The sequence below is a fragment of the Esox lucius genome, chromosome 23 (genome assembly GCF_011004845.1).
Source record: "Esox lucius isolate fEsoLuc1 chromosome 23, fEsoLuc1.pri, whole genome shotgun sequence".
Taxonomy (NCBI): Eukaryota; Metazoa; Chordata; class Actinopteri; order Esociformes; family Esocidae; genus Esox; species Esox lucius.
In genome coordinates, this window is record NC_047591.1 from 1,967,546 (window position 1) to 1,994,450 (window position 26,905).

Below are 26,905 nucleotides of genomic sequence, written 5' to 3' on the forward strand. Positions count from 1 at the left end.
GAAAAATCTGCGTCAGTGCCACCAGGTAGAAACGATAGTTTTGTTAGCCCCCCGGCACAGCTCCTGCAGCCGGGCAATAACTTTCTCTTGGTCACTGGGGAGAAATGCCATCGACCAGTTAAACCTGAATCGTTGCTAAAACCAACTGAGACTTTGAACAGGTTTTCCCCACTGGAGTCGGAGTCAAGGCCCGAGCCGTCTTCGGAGGGGAATGGTCGGCAGGCATGTTCTACCGGTGGACTTGAAAAACTGAAAACTTTAGTCATTGGCGATTCCATCACACGCAGTATTAGACTAAAGAATCAGCCGGCGATCGTACATTGTTTACCGGGGGGCAGAGCCACCGACGTAGCCGCAAATCTGGGGTTGGTGCTAGCGAAGTCTAAAACTGGCAAGTATAGAGAGTACAGAGATATTGTTATCCACGTTGGCACCAACGATGTTAGGATGAAACAGTCAGAGGTTACGAAGCAGAACATAGCATCAGCGTGTAAATTAGCTAGAAAGATGTGTCGGCATCGAGTAATTGTCTCTGGCCCCCTCCCAGCTAGGGGTGGTGACGAGCTCTACAGCAGACTTGCGCAACTCAATCGCTGGCTGAAAACGGAGTTCTGCCCGTCGCAGGAGGTAGAGTTTGTAGATAACTGGCCTTCTTTTTGGGACTCTCCCAGAAATAGGGCCAGGCCTGATCTGCTGAGGAGCGACGGACTCCATCCTAGCTGGAGTGGTGCTCTTCTTTTGTCTAGGAACATTGACAGGAGTCTCACTCCGATAGCTTTAACATGAGATAGGGTGCAGGTCAGGCTGCAGGCTGTTAGCCAGCCTGCTAGCATAGTGGAGTCTGTCAATAGCATAGCCAGAGTAGTTAGTACAGCTTTACCTATTGCCACTGTGACTCGTTCCAGGCTGAGAAAAGTTAAACAAGGTAGTGCTAACAAAAACAACCTTATTAAGATAAAGCCTTCCTCCACCTCGGTCAAAAATAATTGTATCACTTCGCATCTCAAAATGGGACTCCTAAATATTAGATCTCTTGCTCCAAAGGCAGTTGCGGTAAATGAATTAATCTCTGATCATAAACTAGATGCTATTGGTTTGTGAAACGTGGCTAAAGCCTAATGAATTCACTGCCTTAAATGAGGCCTCTCCTCCTGGCTATACTAGTGATCATATCCCTCGTGCATCCCGAAAAGGAGGGGGTGTCGCTAATATTTATGACAGTAAATATATACTTACTCTCAAACATATCACAGAGTTTCATTCTTTCAAAGTTTTACTCATGAAAGTTAACCAGGCCGATAAATCATTTTACATAGCTACTATTTATAGGCCCCCCGGGCCATACACATTGTTCCTCAATGAGTTTCCAGAATTCTTGTCTAACCTTGTAGTCATGGCAGATAGTATTCTAATTTTTGGCGATTTCAATATCCATATGGAAAACCCCAATGATCCTCTTCAAAAAGCCTTTCAAGCCATAATCGACTCAATGGGTTTCATCCAACATGTCTCAGGTCCAACACATTGCCACAATCATACCTTAGATTTAGTCCTGTCACGAGAAATAGATATTGTAGATCTAATAATTTACCCCCAAAATCCTGGATTATCGGATCACTGTCTTATTACATTTACCGTTAAAACAAGAAATCCACTTGCCCCCCAAACAATGAGTTTCAAAAGCCGTACTATAAATTCTCGGATTACAAATAAATTCCTTGATATTCTTACTAGTTCGCTCATAAATGACAGAGTGAATAAATCTGTAAACGATCAAATCGAGGATCTAAACTCAATACTGCGAAATACATTAGACATAGTTGCACCACTAAAAACTAAAGAAATACGCAACAAGAAACTTGCTCCTTGGTACACAGACAATATTAGAGCACTTAAGCAAGCCTCCAGAAAATTGGAGCGAAAGTGGCGCTCCACCAAGTTGGAAGTATTTAGACTAGCCTGGATAGACAGTACAGTACAATACCGAAATCACTCACGTCTGCTCGATCAGCTTATTTCTCCAACCTGATTGAGGCGAACAAAAACAATCCAAAATATCTCTTTGATACAATTGCAAAGTTAACAAAAAAGCAAAGCTTAGCAAGTGAAGTGGGTCTTCACTTTAGTTGTAATGAATACATGAACTACTTTGATGAAAAGATCGTCACCATTAGAAAACAAATAACTGAATCCCTAAATAGTTATGGTCCTAAAAATCTCGGTTGTCCGGAAAATTTCCGGAGCCTCCCTGATCAGGTGTCAATGGGGACACTTGAGTTTTTTGATACCGTATCGCTCGACACATTTACAAAATTTGTAATGAGTTCTAAACCCACAAACTCTCAGCTAGACCCGATTCCTACAAAATTACTTAAGGAGTTATTTCCTGTGCTAGGTCAGCCAATGCTGAACATAATAAATTGCTCCCTTTCCTCCGGATGCGTACCAAACTCACTAAAAATTGCGGAAATTAAGCCTCTTCTAAAAAAATCTAATCTAGATCCCGACATATTAAACAATTATAGGCCAATATCGAACCTCCCGTTCCTCTCAAAAATCTTAGAAAAATGTGTTTCCCAACAACTGAATGCCTTCCTAAAGACAAAAAACATTTATGAAATATTCCAGTCTGGTTTTAGATCCCATCATAGTACTGAGACTGCACTCGTGAAGGTAACAAATTACCTTCTAATGGCCTCAGACAAAGGTTCCGCATCCGTCCTGTTGCTTCTTGATCTTAGTGCTGCTTTTGACACTATTGATCACTCCCTTCTCTTAGAGAGACTGGAAACCAATATTGGGCTACGTGGACATGTTCTAGCCTGGTTTAAATCTTATTTATCTGAAAGATATCAGTTCGTTAGTGTGGATGGCATATCCTCTGACAAGTCAAAGGTATGCTTTGGAGTTCCTCAAGGCTCGGTTCTGGGCCCATTACTTTTCTCACTATACATGCTCCCTCTGGGCGATGTAATCCAAAATCACAATATTAACTTTCACTGTTATGCTGATGACACACAGTTATATATTTCAATGAAGCATGGAGAAGCCCCTAAATTAGCTATTTTGGAAGCATGCGTTTCAGATATTAGGAAGTGGATGACAGAGAATTTCTTGCTCTTAAACTCAAATAAAACAGAAATGCTCCTTTTAGGACCCAAAAAACAAAGAGCGTTGTTAGCAGATCTCACTGTGAACCTCGACGGCTGCATGGTCGTATCCCAAAAAACTGTAAAAAACCTTGGCGTTACCCTTGACCCTGACCTCTCCTTTGAAGAACATATAAAATATGTCTCAAGAGTTGCATATTTTCATCTTCGAAACATCGCAAAAATTAGAAACTTTCTATCAAAAACTGATGCAGAAAAATTAATCCATGCTTTCGTTACTTCTAGATTAGATTACTGCAATGCTCTTCTCTCTGGTTATCCAGACAAATTAATAAATAAACTTCAATTAGTGCTGCACACAGCTGCTAGAATCCTAACTAGAACAAAAAATTTTTAACACATTACTCCTGTCCTGGCATCCTTACATTGGCGGCCTGTTAGGGTTAGGGCTGATTTTAAGGTTTTACTCTTAACCTATAAATCAATACATGGACTTGCTCCTACTTACCTTGCTGAAATGATCCAGCCATACATACCTACACGTAACCTTAGATCGCAAGATGCAGGCCTTTTAATTGTACCTAGAATTTCTAAACAAACAGTTGGCGGCAGGGCCTTTTCTCATAGAGCTCCACTCCTGTGGAATGATCTGCCAATTAAGGTTAGAAATGCAAACTCAGTGCAAACTTTCAAGTGTCTACTAAAAACTCATCTCTACAGCACGGTTTATAATTAGGTGTAGCCTGGCCCGGGGGCGTGAAGGTGACCAGTAGGCTTGATACTGTCCACCCTTGCTGTCTTGCCAGGTGGGCTCTCGTCGCCACTGGGATGCCCTCCCTCCAATGCCCTTCGGGGGAAGAGTCACTGGCTTGTTGTTGACTCTCTATTGCGCACTTGTGCAGTTGGGCTGTACACTGCTAGCAATACTCGGCCCTCATTCAGGGGGGTTGCGGTTGGTGGGTGTCCCTTTGGTTGATGCCTGGCAATGTGGTTGGATTGATTTCCTGCCTGTTGGGCCCTGTCCGGGGCCTCCCCCGGGTAGGGCCACAGTGTCACCGGACCCCCCCGTCTCAGTTTCCAAGGTGTTACGCTGCTATATTATTGTGCTGGGGGACATGAGGGATGTACTACTAACTTTTCTCAGTTTCCTCCAATTTTAAATTTTAGAAGGAGATGAGGTCCTGGTCCACACCTGCGGATTACCTGGTTCGGGGGGACCGTTGCTGTTCCTGTCCTTGTCCACCTGGTCATACTTCTGACCTAGTCTAAAATCAAATATACTCTGGATTTAGCCAAGATAAATTTATTTATTATTCCAATTGGACTCTTAATATCTCACCCGGCACAGCCAGAAGAGGACTGGTCACCCCTCTGAGCCTGGGTCCTCTCTAGGTTTCTTCCTAAAATTCGACCTTCTTAGGGAGTTTTTCCTAGCCACTGAAATTCAACACTACTGTTGTTTGCTCCTTGGGGTTTAAGGCCGGGTGTCTCTGTAAAGCACTTTGTGACAACTGCTGTTGTAAAAAGCGCTTTATAAATAAATTTTGATTGATTGATTTTTTTGATTGATTTGACCATCTGGCTTGTTAACAATGCACAGTTTACAAGCCAGCATCTATGATGGTATGGGGGTGCATTAGTGTACATGGCATGGGTGACCTGCACATCTGTGAAGGCACCATTAATGCTGAACAATATATACAGGTTTTGGAGCAACATGTGCTGCCATCCAGACATTTAATTTTTTATGCAAGGCCTTGCTTATTTCAGCCAGACAATATCAAATCACATTCTGCATGCATAGTAAAAGAGACCTGGTGCTAAACATTATTATTTGAAACGTGTTGCTGGCATCAAATTCAAAATGGGCATGTATTTTTTCCAAAAACAATAACATTTCTCAGTTTCAACATTTGATACTTTGTCTTTGTACCATTTTCAATTAAATATAGGAACAAATGATTTGCACATCATTGCATTCTGTTTTTATAGGCATTTTACAGAGCATTTTGGAACTTCTTTGGAAACAGAGTAGGAGAGGCTGCTTACTGAACCTCTGTGAAGCCATTTCTTATGTATGTTGTGGTTAATGTGAGAGCCCTAATGGAAAACTTGGCTATATGCTGTACTACCTCACTTTGCAGAAAAGTCTGAGAATAAAGGTATGCCTGTATGAACAACAGAACCAAGCTTTTGTTATTCTTTGCCTACATTTCTGTTCAATAGACAGCCTCCCTGTCTGCACAGGGAAAGAGAGAGATAAGCTTGACCTTACATGGTTACACTGTCAGCTCTCTCCTCAAAGCTAAGAAATTAACCTTTTTGACTCAGGAAAATCTTTTCCAGTAAAACAACAAAGGAGAAACACAGCTGTTCTTATCTTGCTTATTCAAAAAAAAAAAATATACAACCCTCAAACCTGCTTTGCGGACCCCTGTGCATGGAAACATTTTGTTGTAGCCCTGAACCAGCTCACCTGAATCTAGCATTCAAGAGCTTGATAATTACTTGAGAAGTGAATTCAGGTGTGCTAGAGCTGGAATAAATGTAATAGATGAAATGGCTGGGAGTCCCAGGGATATGTTTGAGAACCACTGGTCTACAATGAAACACCCGACTGTTGTTGTCATTTAATTTTTCTTCTATAAATGACCACACCTTATCTTGTCTTTCATTCAGTTGACCAATCCCACTCCTTTTGTTTTCTTCCTTGGACTGTATTAATAAAGTGTGTGCCATTTAACCAAGAGACACTTTTCTTTCCCTTGAGAGAAAATAACTGCATCTCTCTTTTATAAGGTGATTGGGGGATATTTGTTGTATGTGAGGGTAACTTAGTTATAGTAACTGTTTTTTTAAGGCGTTGTACAGTATTAACTGTATTAACTTTTGGTAAAGGAGCTCCAAATACTTTTGCACTAATATTCGAAAATATGAGCAGTATTAACATTGGGTCCTGGAGCCAAGCTCAAGCCAAGCAATGCCAACATGTAATAACGTAACTATAGCGCCCTCACCTGTTTGGGTCGGAGACTTGCAAGCCACTCCCCCTCGTCACAATCACTTTACATTTAATTTCTACACCAGGAATAGCCTTCCTTTTCTCCTCATCTTCCTCCTCTTCTTCATCGTGCTGCAGTACCTGCATGATGCCGAACACTTCCCCTGCATCGTACAACTAGACCCAAACAGCGAAGGAAGATTTTTGCCAATTCAATTAATTATTTATGGTAATCCGAATTTAATCGACTAGCTACCAAGATAAATACATCACTAACATCCCCAAAGTTCATTGAAATAAAACAGATGTACTGTAAGAAATAGCGTTTAAACAATTGCTAAAAATAATAATATGTAATACAATAACCCCTCAGATTGTATCTAATACTGATATATTGTTAATCTAGCACAACCATACTGTTCCAGTTACCTCGTTGATAAGTTTATAGTACAAGCTCTTCCAATACAGCTGTGGGATTCTTGAGGACTGTAATGCAGCAGAGTGCAAAGACAGGAAAGCAGTGAACTGCTCATCATCTCCATTCACAATGTTTATGTTAGATTCAGTGTTTGGCTGCTCCATCTTAAGGACACGTGTGAACAGAACTACCGGGTGGAGGGTTCCTGAAATCTTCTTCGTTGTGGTTGGCAATAAACATAAAATGTTTTCGGTGCATTAACGCCACCCTCTGTCCTGGAGTGTGCTTGGCCAAAGTCAGCTTAGAAGTTCACATATGTGAAGACACTTGGATCTTTTAAATTTTTGCTTTGTTGCAGAAATTTGACATACGCGAGCCCTTGCCTAGAATAAGTGGCCTTTTGAGGCAGTGAAGTACTGTGAAAAGGGCCAGTTTTGCAGACATAAAAGCTTAAATATAAAATCAAACAATTATGTAAACATTAATATCTTCATATTTTATTAGGTGTTTTTGTGTACATATAGTTAGACTTTTCTTTTTTTTACATGAAAATGCTTACCATATTGAAAGAAAATATTCTGGAACATTCTCCCAAATTAATAGGTGAATGTTTTAGTCGCTAACATCAGAAAAACTAATCTCAGGTACACTGCAATGTGCAAACCGTAAGTTTAAGGCCAGGTTACAGTATCCGAATGAGCGTGTGGAGTCCTGTAAAAGGGTATTTGAACAAATTATTTTGCATCTGTGATGGTAAGAGGAAATTGTTGAGAACGTTCTCAGCATACCATCTAATTTGTGAAATATGAATGGGGTTTTTCTAGACCTTACTTACTTGTCTTCATTGATGATTTAACTGCTGACTGCAGATGCAGAATTCTGAAGAGTACAGAAATATCGTCCATTACCAAAAACCTCCCAACTTTGGATGTCCAAATTAGACAAATCAGAGTTTATCAAGGTCAAAAGTCAAATATTTTTGTCTGGCTTTAAGATTTAAATTCAATTGAACATGTCATTTGTAAAAAAGTAAATTTAGGGTAAAAAAGTTAAATCAAAACAAACAATTGAAGAATGGAGTTGGTGCCTTACAATAAAAATATAAAAACATTTAAGCTACTGAACTATCCGGTTTTAGCCTCAGATGTTTTCCTTTTCATTGCTAGTCATTTTATTCCCCAGCCAGGTCCCCTCTGTCAAATCAATCAGAGCCTAGGTATACAGAGAAAGAGTAATCAGGTTGTGAATGTACTGTAAGCTCACTCCCCAGCTAGATTTAAATAAGCCTTCCATGCAGCTTTCCTTTCCAAAGAAGTCGAAAATGAAGGTTTTGAGTGAGGAACAGAAGGGTTAAAATTAAGAGACCACTACAAATTGAACGCTTTTGTTCCTCACTCAAAACTTTCCCTTTCAAGAAAAAGGAGCAGTGGTCTCTTAATTTTATCCGGAGCAGTAGGAACAGTGCATTATAACATTTCTAATTGTCTGTTGATATATTAATACAATTTAAATGAATTACAAATTTCTCTAGTATTTTGACTAAGTATTTGAGGTCAGAGAAGAGACATTACACAATATGCACACAATGGGGTTTAGCAATTTTAACTTCCATAGACAAAGTACATTAGTGCCTTTCGTCATTGAGAAATCCAAAATGTGATAACAATCTGTGCTGTATAAATGTTTTTGTGAAACTGCCCATAATGATAAGCAATTTGATAAAAGAAACATATGCAATTTATTGCCTACATGAGGTAGACAATGTGAAACAGATGTTTTCTGTTATTCTCATTGTCTGTACATGAACGTTTTTCTGTTATTCTCATTGTCTGTACATGAATGTAGTACTGACAGTGCATCCTATGTATAGTGCACTGTCATGCTATCATAGATGAGTATATATACATCTGCAATATGTCATGGATGCCAGAATTAGGGAATTCAATTCAGAAACACTCGCTTTTATTTCTTTAACTTTGCAACACTGAAAACATGCACTTATTATATTCACTTTCCATAATAAAGAGGCAACACAATAGTATTTGACACAGTTACAGTGTATTTCAACACAGATATACACAATTTGGCTCTGTGCTATTGAGGGCCAATGAAAATAGTAAATACTAAAAGGCACATTTATTATTAAGGCTTTCAGTGTTACACTCTACAAAAGATTACACTAAATGGGGCAGCATGATAACCAGCTTCCAATTTGGCAAATGAGGATGCAATATGAAATGTCTGAATCCTGTCCAACCAAAGTCATTGTGCAAAAGCCATGTTCAACACAGTAGAAAGTTCGAAAAGCCACTTTCAAGAATATTCTCACTTACGTGTCTTAAGTTAGCACTATCATTTCATGCAAAGATAATATTGTGATAATAGTGATTACATGCAACTCATCTGCAACTATGAACATCCGCAACTCATTTCAACTATGTGTGACAAGTTCATGTTATCAGAACAAATGTCTGTCACATGATTTGTGTTCCATTTCAACACAGCTGTCAGTCACAAATGGAGAGGGAGCCAGACAGCCAGCAAGCTGCATAGATTTGAAGCATCAGGTGGAAGTCTACTGAACAAGATTGAACTGGGCTAACATTCTGCCATAGTGGACAATTTTTTCAAGACAATACATATTGCCATATTGATAGTTTGTCTTTAGGAAGACGCCACTCTATCTTAAATCCTCATCTGAATTTTTTGGACTGGTTGGATCTGGTTTTCTGTCTTGTAAAGAAAATGTTTCAGGGTGATCTACTTTCATGTGTTTCTTTGAATGTCTGCTATTAGGTTAACCGATGAGTTGTATGCATCAGCAAAGTTGCTCCTAGGATGTCTCTTGCAAACTGCAACTAATATTGCATAAACATGTTGTTTTGTAACCATAGGCTAACAGTAGTCAGGAAAACATAAACAAGGATTTCAACATCAAGTCATATCAATAGGCCGTTTGGAATGATGAATGAATGCTACATTGGACTGAAGGTAGGTAGGAAGTGTTGAAGGGTCAATTTATGTGGTAAAACGAGACAGTTATTAAAGTCAAATTCCAAAAAAGGAATTCACTCACAGTTGTTTGGTTGCAAGCTTATATAATGTTTTTCAGCATGTAAAGTTAAATGTGGAGTGATCAAAAGACACAACTGAGTCATTATAGGCAATCATTCTGGATGTCAATGCTATTAAAACACATGACTATCATTTGACCATCCAAAACAAACAATTCCTAAAGGCCCTGTGGGAGGGTCTACAACTGGACTGACCAATCAACCCCCCTATCCATAATTTTACCCCTTATTCTTCCTATTCTGTAATATATATTTTTTTACTACGCCTTTTTTTACTACACCTTTTTTGTTTTTACAACGCTCAGGGGAGAATAAGAAAAGCATTCTCTAATACATCTTTCGCCAAGCCTGTAAGGATTTCCACCAGACCAACCCGACTGGGTGAGAACCCTTCTGCAGCTAACACCCACAATCAGCTTGTTCAGCCACAGCAGTTGCTGAAGCGTTTAGTGACCAGGCAACCCTCGCTGGCCATACCACCCAGAACATGACGATACTAGACCAATTTGGGGGACCACGGCAAATGTTGCACAACTAGGGCATGAACCCGGGTTTCAGTGGTGAAACTGCACTGCAATGCCATGCTTTAGACTGCCGTGCCATTCTGCCAGTCTTATCATTTATTAAAACAAATTTGCTGTGTGCTCTGTTAGTTCCGTGTGGGTGATCAGTCAGACTCTTCCTGGGAGCCTACAAAGAAGCAGATCTGTCGTGGGGAGGAGCAAAGTGTGAGTGGGCTGGCGGAGTCCTGAGAGGAGGGGCCAGTCGGAATGTTCCTATAATGGCTTGACAGGTCAAGAGCAGAGAGAGCGAACCCGGAAAGTTGACTGTCTCTCTCCACCAGACTATTGTTATCCAGGGATGGGGGCAGACTCATACAATTCCTCAGGGAACCATCACTGCAAAAAGAAAGACGCACACACAAGCGCACACGCACACACATGCACGCACACACACACACACACACACAAGCACATTATTCATGTGACATTGACATTAACATGTAGACATAGACTCCATCCGTCCATAATATAACTCACTAATTCTAATGGAAACCTGGCAACAAGCAGATGATTTTCTCTCTCTGAATCTAGCTACTCCCTCTGGTCATAGATACCTGTGCCACCCCCGTCTCACTGGCCATGGTGGCGGCCTTGCTGTTCTGCACAAACAAGATTATAAATAACCATACTGTCTCTTCCCTCATTCCTCTCATTTGAATACATTGCTTATAAATCAACCCATTCCCTCACCTCTATTCTACTCTACGGTCCTCCTAAAATTAACAAATAATTTCACTCTGAGCAGGCTGAACTACTCACCATTGCAGTACCACTTTCCCCCCACCTTCTGCTGCTTGGCGACATGAAAATCCTACCTCTGATTTCACTGCCGTCCTGGATTGCTTTAATATCACCCAACATGTTCATTTCCCCTCCCATATAAAGGGCCACATTCTTGACCTTGTCGGCCTCAACATCACCCTCATCTCCCCTTCACTGTTCCCGCTGCAAGATCAAGATCCTGAATTTCTCTTTTTCCTGAAACCCCACAATACTGAGAAACTCAGTATTGAGTTTCAGTATTCAATCTTCTCTTTTCGTAATATAAAAGCTGTCGACCCCCTGAAACTCGGATGCAATCGGCTCTGCCCTCCCATGCCACTGTCTCCTCAAACTATAAAACTGCTGCAGTCACAACCATCATAAAGAAACCTGGTTTGGACCCCACCAATTTTCATAACCTCCACCCCATCTCCAACTATTCCCCAGCACATTGATTATTAAATTATTCTGCTCCTCTATAAAGCTCTCCATCATCTTGCTCCACCCTAACTCTCTGATCTTATTCCCCATTACCAACCCTCTTGGTCAACCTGCTCAGCTACAGCTGGTCACCTCATCATTTGGAGACAGGGCTTTCTCTAGAGCTACTCCAAGGCTTTGGAACTCTCCTCCACAATCAATCCGTGACTCTAAATCTGTTACTATCTTCATCCACCACCTCTAGCCTCATCTGTTCAAACAAGCCTACCCCTAGCTCCTGCCCTTTCCCTTCATGTAGTGTCATGTCCGAGTCCTTTTCTTCACGTTTGTCTGTGTACTGTCTAATCGCTCTCCTCTGATTTTGTTTGTTTTGTACCAGATGTAAAACGTATTTGGGTCCTAGAAAAGCACTATATAAGTTCAATGAATTAGTATTATTACTATTGTTATCTCAGTGTCTCTCACCTGGTTTTGTCTGCTGGTCCTCCTCTCCTGGTCTGTCTGTAAACGCCTCCAGCCACATCCCCAGCTATCCCAGCAAGCCAACGCATGTCGGCAGGAACCTCAGGGATCCACTCCACAAACCTGAAGAACAGAAAGGAAAGGGAAAACCAGGGTAAATCTTCATTGGTAGCACTGGTGCTCATTTTAAAAATAAAGAATAAAAGTGAAAGGGCCATGTGTAATAATTATACTGTATAAATAGCAACAATATTTTTTTTTATTGCTCAGAGTGCCAGAAATATAATACATGCAAGAGATCTGTCATTCATTCAATGTTCAAAAATCTTCCAAAAGAGTTATCCATTTTCCTTTCTTTCAGTGTCCCCAAATGTTTGTAAATGGTAATGTTAACCCTTATGATGTAATTAGTTATTAGCTAATCAGGTAGCCTAATTTATTACAGTGTAAAACAGTTAACACGAGAAAGTAGTTTCAGAATGAGCCTCAGTTTTTGAATGTAGAGCAATCTACAACGATCAGCCATAACATTATGACCACTGACAGGTAAAGTGAATAACACTGATAATCTCGATATCAAGGCACCTGTCAATGGGTGGGATATATTAAGCATAAAGTGAACATGCTGTCCTCAAAGTTGAAGCAGGAAAAATGGGTAAGCGTGTTATGAACCCTGTGGCTCTAGCAGTCTAGGGTGGATGGTGGAATTTCTGAGTGACTTTGACAAGGGCCAAATTGTGACAGGGTCAGACCATCTCCAAAATTCTGCAGCCCTCGTGGGGTGTTCCCGGTCTGCAATGGTCAGTACCTATCAAAAGTGGTCCAAGGAAGGAAAAGCGGTGAACTGGCGACAGGGTCATGGCAGGCTAAGGCTCATTGTTGCACATGGGGTGCCAAGACTGGCCCGTGTGGTCCAATCCAACAGACGAGCTACTGTAGCTTAAATTGCTGAAAAAGTTCATGCTGGTACTGATAGAAAGGTGTCAGAACACCTGTTGCGTATGGGGCTGCATATCCGCAGACCAGTCAGGGTGCCCATTCTGACCGCTGTCACTGCTGAAAGTGCCTACAATGGGCACGTGAGCATCAGAACTGGACCACGGAGTAATGGAAGAAGGTGGTCTGGTCTGAAGAATTGCATTTCCTTTTACATCACGTGAATGTCCAGGTGCGTGTGCGTCATTTACCTGGAGAACATGTGGCACCAGGATGCACTATGGGAAGAAGGCAAGCCGGCGGAGGCTGTGTGATGCTTTGGGCAATGGTCTGCTGGGAAACCTTGGGCCCTGACATTCTTATGGATGTTACTTTGACACGTACCACCAACTTAAGCATTGTTGCAGACCATGTGCACCCTTTCACGGCAATGGTATTCCCTGATGGCATTGGCCTCTTTCAGCAGGATAATGCGCTCTGCCACAAAGCAAAAATGGTTCAGGAATGGTTTGAGGAACACAACAATGAGTCCAAATTCCCAAGATCTCAATCCAATCGAGCATCTGTAGGATGTGCTGGACAAATAAGTCTGATCCATTGAGGCCCCACCTCACAACTTACAGGATCTGCTGCTAACATCTTGGTGCCAGATACCACAGCACACCTTCAGAGGTCTAGTGGAGTCCATGCCTCGATGGGTCAGGGCTGTTTTGGCGGCAAAAAGGGGACCTACACCATATTATGCAGGTGGTCATAATATTATGGCTGATTGGTGTATAAAGTATAGATTAGTGTAGCTTTGTATAGGGGTACTACTGACATATTTTCACACTATTGTCAGTTGACGCTGTCTGGTTTGTGTAAAGGTATGGGTTGTTGTAAATGGTAGTTTGGACATATTTGCTTGCATATCTGTGACTACTATGAGGGAAGATATGTAGACTAGTTGTCTACAGTAGTGTTGGTAGTATTATACCCTTACCTCTTGCCCACAGAGTAAGCTGAAACCACAGGCAGTGTGCAGGGCAGGAGCATGTAGGAGGCCACACGGACCGGCAACATCTCAGACACATGAGCATACAGACCCGGCTTCTGCTGGCATGCCTCACAGAACACTACCCATGGACACAAGATGTTACTTGATAACAGTTTATGACAATGTTGAGGGGACCTGAAAGAATGACCTCCTGGCTACTGTACCTTTCTTGATTGGGGCTGGCAGGTTGTCAACAATCTGTTCATCCAACCACCAGTGCCATTCCCTCAGGAGGCGGAGCCGCCGGAGCATCCAGTCCTTGGTAGTTTCCATGACAATGGGCTTGCAGCAGCAGGTGTTGACGACTTCTGGTGGGCTGGGGCCGGCTGTTGGATACTGTAGCTTCAGCAGATCTGATATTATAAACAATACAGTCAATATCTTTTTAATACAGAATTGAAAAAATATATGACCCCACAAATAATTGCTGGTTAACTCCTTACTATATTTCTGTTGCAGTTTATGATCCAAGTATTGCCAACTATTATATCAAAGGCAAGATCTTGAAATACGCAGTTTGGGACATGGCAAATATATTTTTTTTTAAAACCTCCCATTGCAGGCTGGATGTGTAATATACTATTTAAATGACATGGGGCACATATCAGCAAAAAGGACAGAACACAATTTCCGCTTGACATTAGCATTGACCTATTTTACAATTCCGGCCTAAAAATCCCGGACTATTTCATACTCACGGTTTTCCTCAAGAAATCGAAATGCATCTTTGTAGCCATTCTGGCATATCTCTGCCATGATCTATCAAGAAAAAAATACATTCATCATCCCTGTTAATGCAGTAGGGGATCATATCAAAGAGGTGAAGTACAGTGGATAAAAAATATACTTATTTTACAGAATAATTGTGACTACAAAATACAAATACACATACAGTAAAGTAGAAAGGTAACTACACCTGTTGGAAAGTTTTTCTTGCATATTTGGACATTATGATATGTATTTTCACTTCAACATTATAGAGATTAAAGTCAACTTTAAAGTTAACGTGTAAGTTAACAGATTACACTGAATGATTATAATTTGCAATCATTTAGTCATCAAACTAACTTCATATAATCAGTTCTTGTAACTGTCTATCAGTGTTTTATCGACTGAGTGGGTTTTATGCCCACTATTCTTTACAATACTGCTTCGACTGTGCCAATATTAAGTCCCCCACAGCATTTTGATATTATAACTGGTCTGGCACCACTCCACCTTTGACTCATCAAAGTATATCGTGTAGTTTTCTAATCATTTGCACCTGTTTTTGTGCACCTGTTTCTAATTTTAGCCAATTTGTGTGATTGCAAAGATAGGGGTCCACTAACTTTTCCACATAAGGAGACTGTATATCTGATTATTGTAATTGCATAGTCTCACAGATAATTTGTTTGTGTGATTTGTTAAATTGAGTGGCCTTTATCAATGAATGTGGTTTACCTCAAATATGTGTCCAAATATATATATAAAAAGAAAATTTTCCAGGGGGAGTACTTACTTATTCACAACATAACTGTACATAAGAGTCTGTTCAGAGGATGACAACAAATCAATTTTCATTTGCTACCAATATACTGCTTATTTGTCAAATGCACTGAACAACACATCCTGTACAATGAAATTCTTATAACATGGCACCCAACAAACTACATAGAGTTAAGAAGAGTATAAAAGCAAAAATATATCTAGACAGAAAATAATAATAAAGCAACAATATACCTAGCACTGTACACTAGCAGCAATTTAAAAAGAGTAACGTAAACTGGGCAGTATTATTGAACGTTTAGATATGGCAAGTATGGCAGTAATATACATTAGTGTGAACTAGCAGCAATTGATAGAGTTCTTGAAACATTAGATACATATTAGTCCAATAAGATTATGAATGGTGGCACAGCACACTACAACTATGTAGTGAGAATTAAGAAGAAGAAAATGTACACACAGCTTTAAATATATCAAGAGAATAATGCGATCATATACACTCACCTAAAGGATTATTAGGAACACCATACTAATTCTGTGTTTGACCCCCTTTCGCCTTTAGAACTAAATTCTACGTGGCATTGATTCAACAAGGTGCTGAAAGCATTCTTTAGAAATGTTGGCCCAAATTGATAGGATAGCATCTTGCAGTTGATGGAGATTTGTGGGATGCACATCCAGGGCACGAAGCTCCCGTTCCACCACATCCCAAAGATGCTCTATTGGGTTGAGATCTGGTGACTGTGGGGGCCATTTCAGTACAGTGAACTTATTGTCATGTTCAAGAAACCAATTTAAAAAGATTCGAGCTTGGTGCATTATCCTGCTGGAAGTAGCCATCAGAGGATGGGTACATGGTGGTCATAAAGGGATGGACAAGGTCAGAAACAATGCTCAGGTAGGCCGTGGCATTTAAACGATGCCCAATTGGCACTAAGGGGCCTAAAGTGTGCCAAGAAAACATCCCCCACACCATTACACCACCACCACCAGCCTGCACAGTGGTAACAAGGCATGATGGATCCATGTTCTCATTCTGTTTACACCAAATTCTGACTCTACCATCTGAATGTCTCAACAGAAATCGAGACTCATCAGACCAGGCAACATTCTTCTAGTCTTCAACTGTACAATTTTGGTGAGCGCGTGCAAATTGTAGCCTATTTTTCCTATTTGTTGAGATGAGTGGTACCCGGTGGGGTCTTCTGCTGTTGTAGCCCATCCGCCTCAAGGTTGTGTGTGTTGTGGCTTCACAAATGCTTTGCTGCATACCTCGGTTGTAACAAGTGGTTATTTCAGTCAAAGTTGCTCTTCTATCAGTTTGAATCAGTCGGCCCATTCTCCTCTGATCTCTAGCATCAACAAGGCATTTTCGCAAACAGGACTGCCGCATACTGGAGGTTTTTCCCTTTACACACCATTCTTTGTAAACCCTAGAAATGGTTGTGCGTGAAAATCCCAGTAACTGAGCACATTGTGAAATACTCAGGCCGGCCTGTCTGGCACCAACAACCATGCCACGCTCAAAATTGCTTAAATCCCCTTTCTTTCCCATTCTGACATTCAGTTTGGAGTTCAAGAGATTGTCTTGACCAGGACCACACCCCTAAATGCATTGAAGCAACTGCCATGTGATTGGTTGATTAGATAATTGCATTAATGAGAAATTGAACAGGTGTTCCTAATAATCCTTTAAAGTGAGTGTACATACACTGTAATATACAACACTGTAAATAGCAGCAGTTTAAAAGGAGTACTGTAGATTAGCACCAATATTGGTAGTAGCAAGCATGGCAGTAATATACATTGAAAAATAAAATGTAAACTAGCATCGATTTTAAATATTCTAATGTCCATAAAAGTATCTGATAGAGCATCTGGAATGTTTGTGTGTGATCATTCTGATCATGGATCAGTGTTACTGATAGAGGAGCCTTATGGCTTGAGGGGGGGGGGGGAATTTGAGTCTGGAAGTGCGTGCTCCGTTGCTTCGGTAGCGTGTACCAGATAGCAGCAGTGTGAACAGACCATTGCTTGTGTGGCTGTGATCTTTGATGATGGTATATATGGTAGATGCCTTGCACAGAGGGAAGATGCGGTCTGCAGCGGAACAGCTGCTGTATCAGGCAGTAATGCAGCCTGAGAGGATGCTTTCAATGGTGCATCCGTAGAAATTGGTGAGAGTTTTTGCAGACATGCCAAATTTCCTCAGGAAGTACAGTCGTTTTTGGGCAGCTTTTTACTGCAGAGTTTGTTTGTCTGGACCATCCTTGATGAACACACTGAGAAACTTCAGAGACTCTCCACTTCAGCTCCATCGATGTGTATGAGGGCATACACTCACTTTTGTCTTACAGACGTTGAAAGAGAGGTTGTTGTCCTGGTATCATGTAGACAGGTTCCTTACCTCCTCTCTTTAAAGGGTATCATCATGTTGGAGATGAGACCAAGGATGGTAGTGTCATCCGCAAATTTGAGGATGATGTTGGAACTGTGAGAGTGGGTATTCCTGATTCAGGGTTACTCACAATCAGAAATGTAATGACGTGTTAGAATGATTAGACAGTTTATAAATGTCTGTGACATTTATTACATGTATTGTTAAACGGGTGTAGACGCAGACCCGTTGGGCTCCTAGTAAACTATGTGCTTTCACTTTAATTTTGGTATCAAAATATATCTTTAGAAACTTGCAACTTCAGATTTGAGGCTAATAATATTAAGCTTCCCATATTGTGCACCAAGCCCTAACTTTTTGACAAACACTAAACTGCTTAGTCTCATTTATTATTGATTGTACGTGTATATCTGGGTGTGTTGCAAAATGAAATTGTAATTCCTGCATAGGTGGGTGTTCTGTAACTGTTCCTATATTAGTTTCTCTAGGCAAAGTGTGATAACAGTGATCTCTCTCTCTCCCTCCCTCCCTCCCTCCCTCACTCTTAGACAGGGCTATTCCAGGTCAACAATAATGTCTCTGTTATCCTCAGGTCAAAGGGTAACATTCGGAGAGTGGGTGTGGTAAGCAGACATATGCTGTTGATTTCATACTCACTTAATCATTTGACTGAAATAAAGCATAGTCTCATGAAGAAAAACACTCTCTTATTCGAAGCATGACCCTCTAGACATGGCATACTCAGTGAAATCTGTGACCGCAAGCATTAGTTAAACCAATAATTCCTGAAAACACAACTTCAAACTGCAGGGAAACAGAAAAAACAGTGAATAAAGATGACCATCCAAGGGTGCGAACAGAACATCTTATGTTATCTTATGTACAATTTAGCGAATCATTTCCAATACGGACGAAGGCTCATATCGTCCCAGCCGATATTGATCACAAGGACTTCAGGGAAGTTTGGGGTTGGGAACCGGGATTGGGTGTAGGGTCCAAAAATAGGACAGGCTATGGGAGAGATGACCCAGTTGGTGTTATTTAATCAGGGTATGTGACAGTGGGAGGACAGGGGGGTTATTATGAGGCATCTAGTCTCACATAAACACTGCCATGCACATACAGCCATTTTCTGTTTAACAACAAATGTCACGTTCAGTGACATAAGTCGTTGGAGATCTTATCCATTCTTACGTAGACTAGCGTTTTATCAGTGCAGGAATTTTCATGTCAAGGCTGGTGTCAAACCATTTCAAGGGTGCAAAAGTTAGCACAGGGTTTCCTACCTTGGGTTCTGGTGGAAACAAGGCCTTGCTGAGGCGGTACATGTTGCCTAGGTTAATCTGGATGGATGTGTTTGTGAAGCGGAACTCGTGGAAGTTGAAGGAGGTGTCCCGGGGACAGATGTCACTCTCGCCCGAGAATGGAGAGATGCTAATGGTGTTCTTCAGTTCCGACTGGGGTAGGTTATCACTGATGCCTCCATCTACATAACGCTGGGGAAAAAGAAAACATAGCGATAGGACAAAGTGAGATTAATTTGATTTATCACATACACACAATACTTCTTCTTCTATCCATGCACAGCTTTAAACAATAATAAACAATCACCCAATATTGATACAGTTTGAGATTGTGCCATGTATGATACTGCTTCTGACGGAAGAAGTTGATTATAAAAGCACATTTTTATTACTATAACTTTCGGATTGGATAGTTAATGTCAGATCTCTCTAGCGACAGAAATGAGCAACACACATTACTTTTTAAATTAGACCAGTAGTTTCTGAGACAGCTTATGATCGGTAGTCCCCTCACTGATTTCTGATGTGAGATGCTGGTCTAACAATGCTTTAATGTTAATAACCATTGTCAGATTAGAGTTAATACAAGATAATAGTTTTCAGAGGGGAAATGATTAATCTGTAAAACAATTTGAACTATGGAAATAGTCCCAAAAATCCCTGACAGTTGACCGCTCAGCTTTTTACGGAGAGAGTAAGTAAACAGATAATCCGCTAAAATACTCAAATGTTATATTTGGGAAACATTATATTGGAAACCATTATAATGAATACATGGCAGTATTTATTTCAGAGTACATGGCTGAGAGGCAAAGAATGTAGTATATTTCCTCATTTAGAGTGGCATAGAGCCAACTGTTACAATTATTTTGTCCAGTGATAATAAATGTGAACCTGACTTGTACATTACTGTATATAATATTACTCTACCTCTAGTTTTGCTGTGTCTATACCTTGTATGCACTAAAACATTAGCATTCAAATAAACCAGAGGTCAAGACAGATAATAACTAGGTCTGTGCTATATGGTAGCTGATGTTTTGGAGGACTGTGCTCCTATGTCCTGTGACTCAGTTCAGTGTGGAGACATCCTGACCCTGGACTCTGGTCCTGATCTGCTGATGCCAGTCTAGCAGAACGCAACACACTGCTGACCTGACCAATGAAAAGGTCCATTGGTGAAGTATCTACTAGGGCACGGCAGACAGACAAATAAAATAATTATTTGTATACTTTTTTTTATCTTATTTTATGACGTAAGTTGACTGAGAATACGTTCCCATTTACAGCAATAACCTGGAAACTATTAAGGTTAAAAGCCTTGCACTGTATTCCCATTACTGGCTATAGGATATGATAGCGACATTTCAGTTACTGGTCAGATGCTATCTGCTGTCTATACATTATCAGAGTGTAGAAAAACAGACAAACAAGCAGACAAACTAAAACGTTGTGCAATCCTTGACAATATAGCCTGTTTAAATAATCTAGAGAAGAAGGAAATGGTCTTCATGAGCAAACTTACTACTCCTTGGAAGGAGGGGGGGATAAGGCCACAGTATATTGGAATGAAACAGCTACAGATCAGTGCCTGTGGACACACCAGAGAAATCTCCATTAGACAGTCCATCCCAGCTTACAATAAATACAACCAATTTAAACATTTAGATATGGGATATGGAAAGCCCCTAAATAAAACTCTCTAGTGTGTGTTTAAGGAGCTTAATGAGGCAAAGGGTGGCTTAATGAGCTTAATGAGGATCCAAATAAACCTCTAATCCACTAAGATTTAAAATGCAGAACTGATCTTAGGTTGACAAACCTACAAGCTTGAGAGAGGCACACTCACCTGGATGAGGTCTTCTTTTGACTTGAACTGGGACACGATCACATTTTGTCCATCAGACACGCGAGTGAGTGACACACACAACCTCCCAGAGGCGAGCGTGTGTGCGTTGGCTGGAAGGTCCCGCTGCAGCCCAGTCCTGAGGACCTTGACCAGATTGAACGAAGGGTGGAGGGGACCCAGGTTCCGCTTTCGGGCCTCCTTGACTGTCTCGATCACATCCTCACAGCACTTAGCTACATAAAAAAGGAGAGACAACATTGAGTGTGTTAGGGATGTTTCTTGGGGAAAAAAAGAATATTGCTGTCTTATTGAACCCAATATTAGTGTTGGAGCAAAACATTGATCTGTTCTGCAGAGAAAAACATTGTTTTTCAATGGTTTTTGATATTTTTCATCAGAATTTTAATGCTGATGAGATACTGTGTCACAGCTAATCTTATCTAAACTACAAGATAAACCTAAAGAAAGTATAGATTGGAAAGCATTTTTTTCCTATATGGACAATCAATAAGTGATAAGAGAATACTGAGGTAGACTTATCTAAGTGTAAAAATATTGTCTCTTATACTATCTGTAAAAGCATGACTGACTGTTAAACCTCTTCTAATACAAATTAGTAATTGAACCTAATAACACTGTGTTGCAACCTTTTACAACAATCCTAAACTTTTCTTTTGACCCTTAATGAACCTATATCAACTTTTCCTTTTGCTATTGTAATTCACTATTAATCTCTCTCATTTAGACACGACAAATGTGACCCTTGAACTGACAGAAGATACCTTTCAGGCGAATTCTTAATAAAATGACTATTAGGTTATTATCTTTAACGTGAAGTGAAAGAGGCCTAGCATTACACATACCTATTCTCCATAGAATACTCCTCATCCTCAAAACACATAAGAAGCCAAGAAAATGCCACAGACTCAGAAACCAGCCTGATGCAATCCTCATTTTCTATAACATGCAGGGGCATGTTTCCTATTGATCATAGTTGGTTAGTACTTTAGTCAGCAAGATCCTTGATGATCATTGGGAGGCCACTGGTCTTAATTACAGTAGATAGGTTAATAGTCCCATAAATGACTCTCATATCATGTAGGTTGTGATGATCAGTGATTGTAAGGTTACCATATGTTAATGCTGACATTTTGGCTCTTACTATATCTTATCGCTATAAATATAAATATCTTATTGCTATTCTAAAACTGTTACCCACACAATTAGATCAGGAAAAAGTGATGTCCTACACATGGCATATGGTGTCACATATGAAGGCAAAGAAAACGCTCTCAAGACCGGCTAGTCATGCAGACACTACGGGCAGATTCAGAACTGATTAAAACCGATTTTGAAAACTAGACTCCACACATATGTTATACTGCGGTGAAGTTAGTTTTAGATTGGACATTCGACAGACATTCGGCTCTTCAAATCTCAATAGCTCTTTAACAAAGTATTAGTGTAATCCGATATTGGTCTCATTGTGATTACAAAAGTGTATACGATGTTGCACAGACCTTATTTACCCATATTTTAACCGAGCATAAAGTTGGAGTCACGGAGAACAAACCACGAACTGAAAAGGAATCGACCGGTGCTGGTTGTGGGAGCGTTCAAATTGTATTAAAATAGCTCTTACAAAAAGTATACAATAACTATGAAAAGTATATTTTATTGATCAGGGGAGGGTGAGGAACAATGCACACCATAAATTTTTTCAATATCTGAAGTTTCAAAATTTGACTGAACATTTTAATTTCAATAGCTCCAACAGTAGAAGTGCCATGATTATAAAAAGTACATATTCTTGATCAGGGGAGGGTGAGGAGCAATGCACACCCTTTATTTTTTTACAATTAGAAGTTTCAAAATTTGACAGAACTTCTTCATTTCAATAGCTCCAACAGTAGCTATATGCCATGACTGTAGAAATTGTGATTTCTTGATCAGAAGAGGGTGAGGAAAAATGCATTGTATTTTCTTTTTCAAAATCTGAAGTTTCCAAATTTGACTGCATTTTTTCATTTCAATAGCTCCAACAGTAGAAATGCCATGATTATAAAACGTACATATTCTTGATCAGGAGAGGGTGATGAGCAATGCACATCCTTTATTGTAATAGCTCCGAAAATAGATATGCCATGACTGTAAAAATTGTATATTCTTCATCAGGAGAAGATGTGGAACAATGCACACCATTTACCTTTTCAATATCTTACGTTTCAAAATGTGACGGAACATTTTAATTTCAATAGTTCCAACAGTAGAAATGCCATGATTATAAAAAGTACATATTTTTGATCAGGGGAGGGTGAGGAACAATGCACACCCTTTATTTTTTTAAATGTTATGGAACTCTCACTCTCCCTTGATCAAGAATATGTACTTTATATAATCATGGCATTTCTACTGTCGGAGCTATTGAAATGAATACGTTCTGTCAAATTTTGGAACTTCAGATTTTGAAAAAATAAAAAGGTGTGCATTGTTCCTCACTCTCCCCTGATCAATAATATATACTTTTCATAGTTATTGTATACTTTTTAGCTATTGAAACTAGAAGTTTCAAGAAGATGGCTGAATTTGTATACACTTAGAACGCCCCCACAACCAGCACCGGCCCGGAGATCGCTTCCTTTTCGGTTTCGACTATGATACACAGCGGTTAGTTCTCCGTGGCTCGCTAACTTTATGCTCGGTTAAAATATGGGTAAATAAGGGCTGTGCCACATCGTATACACGTTTGTAATCACAATGAGACCAATATTGGATTACATTAATACTTCGTTAGTGCTATTGAGATTTGAAGAGCTGAATTTCTGTCGAATGTCCAATCTAAAACTAACTTCACCGCAGTATATGGAATGCCATTCAGAAAGAACCTAAACTTTTTTTGTTAATTCAGACATTAACTTCAGATGTCCACTGGTCAATTTTGCTTGTTTTTATAGTAGTAAAAATCGTACACATTGCCCCTTTAATAGCTTTATCAAATGTTTACCTAAATATATGAAAGATAACGACATTTAAATAGACCCTATTCGGCATTCTGATGACAGAAACCGATGTTATCTTCGGCCATTTTAGCGTATTAGCCTACCTATAGGAGCCTGACTGGCGAGCATTGAGGCGGTTAGGGCACCGGCTGAAGCCCCGTAGATCTTGGTAGCTCCTTTGATGAGGTAAGGCGCTTGCTCCATGAGGCAACTGGCTACTCCGATGTGATATATCCCCAGGAAGCCGCAGCCGGCGAACGACAGATTCCATTCCTTCGTTAGGTCGAACATTCCGGGTGAACGATCTTGGGCAAGGACTAAAACGGTTAGGTAAAGTGCTCGTTGGAATCACTCCGATTTGTTTACTCAAAACGACTTTGTCCTTTTCCCAACTGAATGTCAACAACAGTTCGGAAAGTTAAGATACATAAAAATAATATAACTTGAAAGTTGGGCATAGCTAAGTATTCAGACCAACCATCTATTGCAGAGTAACTGTCAGAAGAGGTAGAGAAGCTCAAAATACCTTACAGACGACCGCCTGAGCATAGACTTGCCCATTGTAGAACAGGCCAGGGTAGTCCTGGCCAATCACAATGCTTAGTTAGCTTGCATTCAACCCCGCCCACACGCTGACGAGAGTAAACTCTCATTCCCCCAGGCTATGCTATACAATGCAAGCGTCTGAAACGAGAGAATGACAATAATTAATATATTTAGTAACGTTTTTTATACACGACTTTCACAGTGTACAGAAATTTGGTCGAAAAGAACATAGTGGGCAAGAAACGTATTCTATTTATTTTGGATACCTGCCTATCACACTAACGAACAAAATATTACCAACCGGTTTGGTGTGCTAAGCTAAAGTCAAAACAACCAGATATCTCATTCCAACGGCTAATAACAAATAATAATAATAACAAAGCGCTGAACGCTTTATACTTCCGGCTTCAGAGACATGGCAAATGCAATCCCTGCTACAGCAAATTGATGCTGATGCTGACGAGGCGCGCGCATCATCACAGCAGCGCATCCCATTACATCACTTTGCAACGACATGATTGGCTGAAGGTCAAAGTGTACTTTGTTCGCGTCCTAGCCAAGCCATACGCTACATCCTGACTCTAGAGGACCCTACACTGCGTTCAAAACGAGTCTTATTACAACCTTTCAATTCTAAGCAGATATATTTCATTTCGGTGCTCATTTTGAGGATGGCCGAGAGCGAGGCAGACACGCCAAGCACCCCGATAGAGTTTGAGAGCAAATACTTCGAGTTTGATGGAGTGCGGCTCCCACCCTTCTGCAGAGGAAAGATGGAGGAAATTGCCAACTTCTCCCTCAGAAGTAGCGACATATGGATCGTCACGTATCCAAAGTCAGGTAATAAAATAATGACTTGCCGTACGCCTATTCTCACCCGGACATGCAGGATGATGTAGGCTTGAGAATGTAATCTTATAGGCTACTTGCTTTACATTCGTTGGTCTTTTGTGTATGAAGCAGTTAAACGCTAAGGTCTCTACTTATTTTTTTAAAGAATTGTGTTTAGAATGATTTTTAAAGTCTGTGAGATGCACTGGCCCATAGGGAATAGTGTCAATGTTTACCTCTGCGTCTGCAGCAGGCTAAAAAGGCCTAATCGGGTTTCCTGGATGCATTCGATACTTTTAAAAACAAAAACAGTCTGATTCCGTGGCCTAAATGGTAGACCAATATATATTTTTTAAATACCAAATATTGTGCTTCTGAAAGATTTATACTGGATGCTGGCGCACTTTACGTTCACTCGCTGTTAACATTTTTATTGACGTATACACAGATAATTAATTGTGAATTCAGGATAAACAGCGGCAGCTCTCTAGGTTAACCGATATATTGAAAATACCTTGGTCTCAGAAAGAGCTTGCTTTGAACACTGTTGCTGCAGCCTAGGCTGACGTGCGGACCTGACGGGCATGACGCAGTCGAGAACCTGTGCACATGGGTGGGTCCACCCTGGGGCATTAGATGGGGAGGGTGGCACATTTTGCTCGGGGATTTGAGGATCCCCATGGGAAGATGTATCTTTTTTGAAAGCAGGTGTTAAATGCTCATTTCTAAATACTTTTTATGAAAGTATAGACAAATCTCAAGGTTAAGGGGGTATTTGCAGAAAGGCGCTACATCTGGTACGTAGGCCATTCATACTGTATTGAATACCAGTGTGTTTACTTAGGATTGGCACTAATATGGAAAGTCCACAAAATATTATTATTATTTTTCTGGTGGAGGCTTTGACTTCCAATTTTGTTTAACATTGTCACACTTGTCTGAATCTGCCAGTTTCAGTCATTAGCGCCTTGCATTGAAAGGGGATGCAGCATATTATCAGAGAGAAGTTCTTTAAAAACAACATTCTGAATAATGTTGGTAAAAATGTAGCCTCTTAAATCAGGGGTATCTTGTTGCTAGGCCTGTTGAATACATATAGCGTTTTTGTTGCAAAGCGGTGGGAAAAACATTTTGTCCGTTTATCAATCCGCGTTTTTGTCCGTACCTGTGTTATTGTGAACTCGTTTGACTTCATCTGTCATGGCGCAAGTACGGTTCCAATCCAAAGTACGTGAGTTACCAAGAGCGCCTAAAACGCTCGGATGTGTACTTGATCCGCCCCTTCTATCGAGGATGCATGGGTTGGTGACTTGTTCAGCGAGAACGCATCTGATATCCCAGAAGTCATTTCAAGATGTCAGGAGAGAAGGAAAAACTCCACAACTGTAATAAGTTTGAACTTCTTTTATTTCCGGTAAACGGTACCTGTTAATCAGCATCTGAATATTTTTTTTGACGAGAAATGGGCATTGTAGTCGCTGAATATTTGCTTATTTTAGTTAAGAAACGGCTAATTTATAAATGCTCCGACTTTTCGAGTACCGGTAGAGAGGGACAGCTTTTTTAGAATTGCAGTTGATTTTCACTTTTAAAAAATGTTTTATTCAGGGACTACTGAGGAGGTTAAAACCAGAGTGGAAAAGTATTGGGAAATAGCCAAGTACACATGCATCTCAATCCAGATATG

The 26,905-nt window shown here is 40.4% G+C and overlaps 3 protein-coding genes across 4 annotated transcripts in view; 1 reads left to right on the plus strand and 2 right to left on the minus strand.

Moving 5' to 3' along the window:
* ttll12 (tubulin tyrosine ligase-like family, member 12) overlaps nt 1-6,733 on the minus strand; it is an 86,568-nt gene extending 79,835 nt beyond the window's left edge. The window contains exons 1-2 of the mRNA XM_013140101.3: nt 6,541-6,733; nt 6,128-6,288 (exon numbers count right to left, since the gene is read on the minus strand). Coding sequence (XP_012995555.2) covers nt 6,128-6,288; nt 6,541-6,693 — 314 coding nt within the window. The 5' untranslated portion in view covers nt 6,694-6,733. The remainder of the gene's footprint in view (nt 1-6,127; nt 6,289-6,540) is intronic.
* Nucleotides 6,734-8,469: 1,736 nt separating this feature from the next.
* pnpla3 (patatin-like phospholipase domain containing 3) lies at nt 8,470-24,823 on the minus strand. Of its 2 annotated transcripts, XM_020042976.3 has the most exons (11): nt 24,689-24,823; nt 24,368-24,525; nt 23,946-24,146; nt 20,843-21,075; nt 20,519-20,584; nt 18,976-19,185; nt 14,502-14,562; nt 13,968-14,156; nt 13,750-13,882; nt 11,835-11,954; nt 8,470-10,502 (listed from the first exon to the last, which is right to left on the minus strand). In XM_020042976.3, exons 3-11 carry the CDS (start codon nt 24,130-24,132, stop codon nt 10,271-10,273), a joined length of 1,431 nt encoding a protein of 476 aa, XP_019898535.2. In that variant the 5' UTR covers nt 24,133-24,146; nt 24,368-24,525; nt 24,689-24,823; the 3' UTR covers nt 8,470-10,270. The 2 variants fall into 2 exon arrangements, with proteins under 2 accessions (XP_019898535.2, XP_010864910.2); XM_010866608.5 differs by having other exon boundaries at nt 24,368-24,823.
* A 98-nt stretch (nt 24,824-24,921) lies between these two features.
* sult4a1 (sulfotransferase family 4A, member 1) overlaps nt 24,922-26,905 on the plus strand; it is a 40,850-nt gene continuing 38,866 nt past the window's right edge. Inside the window, exon 1 of the mRNA XM_010866606.4 lies at nt 24,922-25,227. Within this exon, the coding sequence (XP_010864908.1) occupies nt 25,059-25,227 (169 nt within the window). The 5' untranslated portion in view covers nt 24,922-25,058. The remainder of the gene's footprint in view (nt 25,228-26,905) is intronic.

Coding starts and splice junctions, on each gene's coding strand:
- pnpla3 (XM_020042976.3), bottom strand. CDS start 24,132: ATGTTCGACCTAACGAAGGAATGGAATCTGTCGTTCGCCGGCTGCGGC. Junction 19,186..20,518: donor CCCCCTCCTTCCAAGGAGTA/GTAAGTTTGCTC, acceptor CTTTTTCCCCAG/CGTTATGTAGATGGAGGCAT. Junction 14,157..14,501: donor TCGATTTCTTGAGGAAAACC/GTGAGTATGAAA, acceptor TTATAATATCAG/ATCTGCTGAAGCTACAGTAT.